The 9,962-nt window shown below is 42.7% G+C and overlaps 1 protein-coding gene across 1 annotated transcript; it reads right to left on the bottom strand.

Annotated features, from left to right (window-relative positions):
- Positions 1 to 5,558: 5,558 nt before the first annotated feature.
- LOC113759664 lies at positions 5,559 to 9,132 on the bottom strand. The gene is made up of 2 exons (XM_027302239.1): positions 8,854 to 9,132; positions 5,559 to 7,346 (listed from the first exon to the last, which is right to left on the bottom strand). The coding sequence occupies exons 1-2, from the start codon at positions 9,130 to 9,132 to the stop codon at positions 5,559 to 5,561; spliced, it is 2,067 nt and encodes a 688-aa protein (XP_027158040.1).
- Between the last annotated feature and the right edge of the window lie 830 nt (positions 9,133 to 9,962).

Below are 9,962 nucleotides of genomic sequence, written 5' to 3'. Positions count from 1 at the left end.
TCCGCCTTTGTTTGCCGGAAAACTTTCCGATACCAACTCCAGTGTGAGATGTGATTGTTTCTCTCTATGCATGAAATTTTCTGCAAAAGGGAAAGAATAAGGAAATTGCCACCATCATTTGATCCGGTTCCCTTTGAGAATCGTGTAAACATGAGTCTTTTGATGCCTTTGTCAACCTTTGTTGTGGTATCTGATTTAGTTGGATTTACTACTTCAAAGACTTTCTGATTCTTCTCAGACTGACCAGGTATGCCTTTAGCCATATTGTGAGATCTGTGTACCGGGCCCCACTGAATCGCGATCATTTCCAACAGATGCTTGAATCCAAAATATGCTTCGCACAAATCACGGGGATTGTCATTTATTAAAACCCAATGATTAAACAAATGATGTATGTAAGATAAATTCACATATCATGCATGGATGAATATGCAAAAAGACACAAACGCGATCAATCGTGCTTAAACCATGAAAATGTCATGAATGCAAATAATTGAGGAAAAATGAATTTTATAAGAATGTATTTGCAAAAGAATATGTATTCAAAGTGAGACACAGATTTTGGCCAACAGATGTCACATTCGAATCTCTGGATATCTTTGTTCCGGAATTCAATATTGACGGAAGTGTTACAAAACGAAGAGAAATCCGAATGAACCAAGTCACTAGCTGTTCCTTCTCATGCTCGTTCGTCGCAGAACCCTACCTTGGCGCCCTTTCAGGTTTTCACCAAGGTTGCCCCCACCCTTTTTGCTTTTTGTTTGTTTTTCTTTTCTTTTCTTTTTCTTTCTTTTTTTTCCTTTTTTCCTTTTTTTTTTGAGGTGCCCTTTCGGGTTTTCACCTAAGGAACAATAGAAAAGCTCGACCATGATCGACTCAGGAGTGTGAGTTGAAAATCGTTGGCATCAGTAAAATGCGCTTCCCTTATAAGTTTAGGCAAAGGCATTGTGGACATCACTTGCCAGTTGATTAGCGAAATCCCTGATAGAAAATACAGCAATTGACGAAGGCCAGGACTTTGGGCTTTTGTAATGAGGTCAGGTGGGGTGTTTTCAAGAAAGTTAAGGCTTGAACGCAAAGATTTTTAATGAAAAGTGTGAAATAACCTGAGGTTGCATCATTTTGAAATCATTCTCCAATTTTGAACAAAAAATGAGGAAAACTTTGCCCCAGTTTGATTGGATTTTCTCTCTTTGCATTTTTCATTGTATTTTTCTTTTTCTTTTTCTTTAAAAAACTAAATTTGCCCCAGTGTGGGGTTTGCAATCCTCAGGGGTTACCAAACGAAAGTTATTAGTCTGATAGCTCAAAAGGGACGATTAGGGATTGAATGTTTCAAACGTAAAAGAAGATGGCCTGACTTGCATTTCATCATTTGCACGAATTTCTAAAAGAAGTTTTGCATAATCAAATGAAGAACTTCTTGCACATGTCCGAGTTGATAGGTTGAGAAAATGTTTGTCCATCCATTTCTGCCAAAATGAGTGCTCCGTCAGGTAATACCTTTTGAACAATGAATGGCCCTTGCCAATTCGGAACAAATTTGCCTTTGGTCTCATCTTGCACTGGCAAAATCCGCTTCAGCACTTTGTCGCCTTCCTCAAAAGTACGCAAATGGACCTTCTTGTTGTAGGCCCGGGCCATGCGCTTTTGGTAACATTGGCCGTGACAAATGGCATTAAGCCGTTTTTCATCAATCAAAGATAGTTGTTCATGACGCTACTTCATCCAATCAGCCTCTTCCAACTTGGTCTCCATTAGAATACGCAATGAAGGGATTTCGACCTCGGCAGGTAGCACTGCTTCCATTCCATACATGAGTGAGTAGGGTGTTGCCCCAGTTGATGTTCGGATAGAAGTCCGATATGCCATTAGTGCGTAAGGAAGTTTTTCATGCCAGTCACGATGCTTTTCAGTCATCTTACGAATGATCTTCTTCAAATTCTTGTTTGCGGCCTCCACAGCTCCATTCATCTGCGGCCTATAGATGGCAGAGTTGCGATGTCTGATTTTGAACTGTTCGCATAGCCCGTCCACCATATCATTGTTAAGATTCTTGGCATTGTCTGTAATCAATGTTTCCGGCACCCTAAATCGGCATATGATGTGATCTCTTAAGAAATTCGCCACCACCTTCTTTGTCACATGCTTGAACGATTCCGCTTCGACCCATTTGGTGAAGTACTCAATTGCCACCAATATAAATCGATGCCCATTTGAAGCAGGAGGATCGATTGTGCCAATCACATCCATACCCCACATTGAGCAGGGCCACGGAGCAATCATGCTATGCAACTCGGTAAGAGGAGCGCGTATGACGTCGCCATGCATTTGACATTTAATACATTTCCGGACAAAATCTATGCAATCGCGTTCCATTGTAAGCCAAAAGTACCCGGTTCTCATGATTTTCTTTGCCAGCAAATGTCCATTCATGTGAGGCCCGCAGACACCACTATGCACCTCTTTCATCATGTATTGGGCTTCGTCTTCACCAATGCACCTTAAGTGGCTCAAATCTGAGGTCCTTTTGTACAATACCTCTCCATTTAAGAAAAACTTCGAGGCCATTCTGCGCAGAAAACTCTTGTCATTTGCACTAGCTTCTGGAGGGTAAGACCCGGTTTTGATGAATTCCTTAATATCATTGTACCAAGGGCTATTGCCAGAGGAATTGTCTATGACCCAACAATGCGCAGGCTTGTCTTGGAGTTGAATCCGGATAGGCTCGATTCCTAATTCGTCTGGATATTGTATCATAGAAGATAGGGTGGCCAAGGCATCTGCAAATGCATTTCGGGCTCGTGGGAGATGTCTGAACTCTAAACTTTGAAATTGTTTAGCCAAATTGAGCAAATTACAGTGGTATGGCAGGATCTTTGAATCTTTGGTTATCCATTGCTTCAATGTTTGGTGCACGAGTAAATCTGAATCACTGAAGGCTATTAACTCCTTAACCTCCATTTCCAAAGCCATTTTAAGACCAAAATACATGCTTCATACTCGGCCATGTTGTTCGTGCAAGCAAACTGCAATTTTGCGACTCCAGGGTAATGCTTCCCCTCCGAGGATACAAGAACTGCTCCTATCCCGACTCCAAAAGAATTGGCCGTACCATCGAAAAACAATCTCCACTCAGGGCACTGCTCGCTCATATCTTCTACAATACCAACAAATAAAACCTTTTCATCAGGGAAATAGGTATGGAGCGGTTGATAATCATCGTCCTTTGGATTTTCTGCCAAATGGTCGGCTATAGCTTGCCCCTTGACGGCCTTTTGCGAAGTGAAAATAATATCAAACTCTGAAAGAATCATCTGCCATTTGGCCAGACGCCCAGTTGGCATCGGCTTTTCCAAGAGGTATTTCAAAGGATCGGAGCGGGAGATGAGGCAGGTAGTATGACTTAGCAGGTAGTGTCTTAACTTCTAAGCTGCCCAGGCCAATGCACAGCAGCTTTTCTCAATAAATGAATAATTAGCCTCATACTGCGTGAATTTCTTGCTAAGATAGTAGGTGGCTTGCTCTTTCCTTCCCGAGTCATCGTGCTGCCCCAGAACACACCCTACTGCTCCGTCGAGCATAGATAAGTACATGATCAAAGGCCGGCCCGGTTTGGGTGGCACTAGGACCGGAGGCTGCAACAAATAATCTTTAATCTTGTCAAAAGCTTGTTGGCACTCCTCATTCCAATGCAACGGCACATTCTTTTTTAATAACTTGAATAGTGGCTCGCACATCGCGGTTAATTAGGCAATGAATCTTCCAATGAAGTTAATCTTCCCCAAAAAGCTTTTCACATCTTTCTGCGTTTTCGATACTGGCATGTCTCGAATTGCCTTGATCTTCACCGGGTCTATCTCTATGCCCTTCTTGCTGACAATGAAGCCTAACAATTTACCAGCTGGTGCTCCAAAGGCACATTTTGCAGGATTTAACTTCAAATTGTACTTTCGCAACCTTTCAAACAACTTTCTTAAATCCATCAAATGGTCCTGGGCTTTCTTGGATTTGATTATAATGTCATCCATATAGACCTCCATCTCCTTGTGGATCATGTCATGAAACAAAGTAGTCATAGTCCTGTGATAAGTAGCTCCGGCATTCTTTAAACCAAATGGCATTACTCGATAGCAAAAGATGCCCCAAGGGGTGATAAATGCAGTCTTTTCTCTATCCTCCTCAGCCATTAAGATCTGGTGGTACCCAACAAAACAATCACAAAAAGATTCAATTTCGTGTCCGGCAGTGTTGTCTAGAATGATATGGATATTTGGCAAAGGAAAGTCATCCTTAGGGCTGGCCTTATTAAGGTCCCTATAGTCGACACAAACTCGCACTTCTCCATTTATCTTCGAAACAGGGACTGGATTCGAGAGCCAAACAGGGTAATGGGATACAATGATGATATTAGTCTTAAGCTGTTTTTCAATTTGCTCTTTTATTTTGAGGCTCATATCTGGTTTGAATTTACGGGGTTTTTGCTTTACTGGTGGAAAAACTGGGTTTGTGGGTAATCTGTGCACCACTACATCAGTCGAAATGCCAGTCATGTCGTCATAAGACCATGCAAACACATCTCGAAACATAGACAAAAATTCAATCATTTCTTCTTTCTGCTTTTTATTCAAATGAATGCTGATTTGTATCTCCTTAACTTCAGCCTCAGTACCAATGTTAACAACTTCTGTTTCTTCTAGGTTCGGTTTAGATTTCTCCTCATATTGTTCAAGATCTTTTGAAAAAGAATCAAACACCTCCTCACTATCACTCTCGCTTTGAAATTCGTATTCCGTAACTTCCGAATCGTGAGTGATATAGAGATTGTCATCATCAGATTCCAGAACAGTGATATCCAAAGGGTCAAATAATTTTACTTTTGGCCATCTGAAAGAATTAAGAAATTCGAGATAATAAGCAAATAGACACATGAATGAACGGCATGATAAAACAAACTATGCACTTTCATAAAATTTCAAATCAAAACGGAAACAAGCTAAAACATAAGTGCAAAAGATACTTTCATTGAACTATTTACATATGCAAGAAAAGTTTTCATGAACTTTAGTAAATGACAACCCCCTGTAGATTTACCGAAACTCCTTTCGCACGGGGAGGTACTCGGCGGTCCAGTTGTGTATAGCTCCTTGGGGAATGTCTGGGAATTCGGCATCATCTGACGGGCCATTTTCGGATATTGCTCCCACAAACAAATGAGTCAGGCTTGTCTCCACTTCGTCAATTGGACTAAACTCAGATGCAATGACTTCAGCTGGCCTTGGAAAGGTATAGCGTAATGGCGGAATGTCTAAAATACCCAACTTGCCTTCTTTCTCTGCCCTTTTACGTGCTTTCATCTCTTGTACATCTCTGGCTGTCGGACGGAATCCCAAACCAAATTGGTCCTTCTTTTCGATGAGTTCCACGGGCTTCAGCATGCCTTGCAGATTGCGTCCCAGTCCCTTATTAAATTCATATCCTCTGCGAATCATCTCCTTGGCCATCATAACATTGGCTGCTGGCAAAACCATTTCATCTTTTGAATCCTCACTTGTTACCTAACTCACGGAGACAATATCAGCTGTACGGTAGGAAGACACCGAGGCATTTCGGTTACCATCCTCCTCAGGCTCGGAATCGGCCATTACAATGCAATCTTCCTTAGCAAAAATGGTTATCAGCTGGTCGTTCACCACAAATTTCAGTACTTGATGCAGGGAAGAGGGCACAGCACCAGAGCTATGAATCCACGGCCGTCCGAGTAAAACATTATAGACACTGGGAAAGTGCATAACTTGGCAGGTAATCTGAAATTGAGCGGGTCCCATTTCGACCACCAAATTTACTTCTCCTATGGACTCCCTTTGGGCTCCATCGAATCCTCGAACTATGGTCTTTGAGGGTTTTAATTTAACATCTTGCAGCCCTAACTTCACCAACGTGCTCCAAGGACAAATATTAAGGGCAGACCCATTGTCGATCAGTACTTTAGGTAACATTTTTCCATTGCACCTCACGGCTACATATAAAGCTTTGTTATGACCAATTCCTTCTGCAGGCAGCTCTTCATCAAAAAAAGTGATTTGTTTAGCGGTTAATACATTTCCGACTACGTGCGAGAAATTGTCAACCGAAATGTCCTTGGGGATTCGAGCCTTAGTCAAAACTTCAAGTAACACATCCCTATGCAAGTCTGAGGTGAAAAGCAAGTCCAGTATGAAAATTTGGGCAGACATTTTGTTCAATTGTTCGACCACATTGTATTCGCTTCTCTTAATCCTCTTGAGAAAATCCCACGCTTCTCTTTCGGTCACTGCGGGTTTGGTAGTCGGCTCACGATTGCTTACTTGAATTGGGGCGTTAGCAGTTGAGGGACTTGCAATCTTTCCTGACCTCGTAACAACAGACACTTCATCCTTCAAAACTGGTTTGCCTCCGATTTGCAAAACGGGCTCACTATAATTCCATGACACTTGTCGTAAACTTAAAACTGGCACTTGTTCTGGGAATTCAATTATCACAGGTTCTAAGGCCGCACTTTCGGATGGGGTTAGGTCTAAAATGAAGGGCCTTTTGTCTTCCTCATATGATGCTCCCTCTATCACAAAAGGTTGCTCCATTATCCCACACACTTCTATCTCATTTGACATGCTCCGGACAAACTTTTTGAACTCCTCATCATCCATAATAACTTCAATAGTACCAGCATGCTCCAGCAAGGGGTTCTTGTTCACGTTCGGTTCTTGCTCTTCTCTTTTCCTAATCACGATCTCCCCCGCTTCTACCATGTCTTGAACCTTATGTTTAAGGAGTCGACAATTGGCCGTGGAGTGACCAGGTGCTCCTGAATGATAAGCACAAGTAGCCTGTGGATTATACCCAACTGGCACGCCATACGGGTAAGTTGGAGGGGGAATCACACCTATTTTACCGACAGTCTTTAATTGCTCATACAACTGATCCAAAGGCCTGCCAAGGTTGGTGAATGTTCGAGCACGATTTTGATTGTAGGTTTCAGTAGGTTGGGGATAGTTGTAGGTGGGTCTGTTTGGTGGGAAAAATCTTTGGTGGTAAGGAGGTCGAGGACGAGTTTGTTGAAAGTTAGGTTGAGATACTTGAAAAGAGGCCGTAGGCGGGTTGGCATAATTTGGGCGAGGTCGGGGGTACGAGATATTGGTATTGTAGACAGGGTAAGGACTTGGATAGTAGGGATAAGGTGAATATGTTGGTTTTTGAAATTTGGGTCTTGGTGTAGGGTTTTGATCCCATATGAAGGCAGCTTCTCCCTCTTTCTTTTTAAATTGCGGCTTTTTCCTACTACTCTCTTGTCCTTGCAAAGCATCCAACTGCGATTTGAGGGCGGAGACGTTAATGATCTTCCCAACTCTTACAAAGTCATGGTACTCCTCAAGTTTATTGACAATGGCAGCGAACGAGCATCCAGTCATGCGGAAAATTTTCTCAAAGTACGGCGGATCATGTGCTTTAATAAAAGTGCGTATGATTTCGTCCTCCGTCATTGGTGGCTCGACTTTTGCAGCTATCTTCCTCCACCTCTTGGCATAAGTCTTGTGGTCTTCAGAGGGTTTTCTTTTTGTTCATTCCAACGTGGTTCGCGTCGGAGCCAACTCGCAGTTATACTCGTACTGCCTTACAAAAGCATTGGACAGGTCAAGCCAAGTCTTGACTTCTTCGGGCTTCAGATTTGAGTACCAGTTGAGGGATCCCCCTCTAGACTTTCCGGGAACAACCTTAGAGGCAGGTTCTCGTCGTCTACAGGCTTTCCCAACTTGTTAGCAAATAGTCGGAGGTGTGTTTTGGGATTAGCCGTCCCATCATACTTGTTAAACTTAGGGGTTTTGAACCCCTCAGGCAACTGCACATTCGAAAAAAGGCAAAACTCATCGTAATCCAGGATTCCTTGCTTGTTCAACCCCTGACTTTTCCTCATAAACTCATCGAAACAGTATAGGCGCTTGAGCAGCTTCATATCAACGGGAGCAGAAGATTCCCCTATTTCTGGCTTAGCTTGGACAATATGGTCTGGCAGGAATGGCTCAGCAGCAGTGTGATAAAAGGTATGTGGCTCAGGTGGTATATTTGAAATGGCTTGGGGTTGTGGGCCTTGCATGTGAGTAGGAAAAAATGAAAGATTAAGAGGGTAAGTGTATGGCAAATTTATGGTGGGATAGGTGAAAGTTCCTTCGGGTGGAATAGGGAAGGATGGAGTAACGGTGGCTTGAGTTGAAGGGATGACAAATGGCTCTGGCTCAGGCTGCCTGACGGGTACGGGCTCGGGTTGAACTCTGCTGCTAATTAGCTCGTCAATCAATTTCCTTTGGGCCGCCATCTCGGTAGCCATCTCACCAAACTTAGTAAGCATTTCGGTTAGCTGAACCCCTAAACTCGCGGTCTCGGGTTGGGCGGTAGTAGCTAACATATCCGATGGTTCCGGTGGTGAACTCATGTTTACACGACTCCTCTGGGCTCGACTACGGAATTGCGTTATGATGGGGCTTTAACGAGAAGCTATGTTTAAATATTACCTGAAAATACGAAATGGCTTGCTTTTAGACTTTAGCCCTGACTTACTTTTTTCCAACAAAATTAAAACAAAGAAAAAGAAAAAGATAAGAGTTAGTAGATGTCCAAAAGAAATTCAGATGCATGTCCTATTGGGGAGCCCTTTTTGTGCTAGGGGTAGGCCTAGTATGATGCAACACCTTCAAAGTGGGACCCGTTTACTAAATCTGCTTTTGACCACCACTTTACATAGAAGAGAAATCATCTCAAAACATCAAACTTTTCATTAACGAACATCATTTACAACATCCCTTGGAGACGATTTCGTACAAAATCACTGAACCTCTTTAACCTATCTATTACAGCATTCTTAGATTCTCTGGCGTACGGGTTTCTCACACGTCCAGTTTCATCGTACAATTCTCCACATTTCCTTTTCAACTCCCGATGTTTTTCTTGCATCTTCTCACAGGCCTCCTTGTATTTCTCGGCTCTCTCTTGGTGAACTTTGACGGATTCTTTCAGTTGCAGGTTTTCTCTATCCTTGGCCTCGATAATAGTCCTCAATCTCTTGACCTCCTCGGATGGTTGAGCTTGCGGTCCTTGCATCTCCAAACCCTTGAGCCAATCTTCATATTATGGTGTGACTAAACCCTTTTGTTTGAGTTCCGGAATGTACTTGACGCGCTCGTCATCGGACAACGTTTCCCAGGCCTCATTAATGGGGGTCTTCATCGGAATTTCTTTCGGATGTATCCCTTTGTCGAAAATGATGATAAATGTAGTCAGATCAACTGCAGAGGGCACATCCTGGACGCGCCCTAATTGTCGGAGAAACCTCTTCGGATTGTATGCCATGATACCCTGAGTGCCCAATAAAAGAACGAACTCGGATGCCTTGGTGCGAAGAACAGGTTTGACACAATTGGTCCAATCCAATACCCATCTAACATTTTGATTGGTCACATTCGTCAAGAAATCCACAAGCTCGGATGCATTACACGGCAAACTACTGCTATTAATCCTCTTGTGATGTGTGATTATCCAGTTATACCCGGACATTGGTAGACTCTCGGGAATAGACGATCGTCTCATGAAGTGCTCCATACCCCATACATGTAAGATCAAATTTGAACCACAAAAGAACTTTTCCCCTCTCTGACAGGTGGTGCAAGCTACGAAGATATCGGCCAAAATAGTTGGAACAATAGAACATTGCTTATCTTTTACTCCTAGAAACAGGTCATACAAGATTTTAGTAAGTTTAAAGGCTATCTTTTTGTCTTTCCTAGGGAAAAAATAGGTTTCATCCATAACCAATCCATATACCCAAACTCTCTTTCGTTCCCATATTTCCTTGGAAGTAAACGAGAAATCTCCCAGGTGCCTCTCAAAACCATCTCTTAATGCGAATCGATCAAATAAGAACTTTACCTCTA

This window comes from Coffea eugenioides, chromosome 2 (assembly GCF_003713205.1).
Source record: "Coffea eugenioides isolate CCC68of chromosome 2, Ceug_1.0, whole genome shotgun sequence".
Lineage (NCBI taxonomy): Eukaryota > Viridiplantae > Streptophyta > Magnoliopsida > Gentianales > Rubiaceae > Coffea > Coffea eugenioides.
This window is presented reverse-complemented; position numbering and strand designations above follow the sequence as displayed.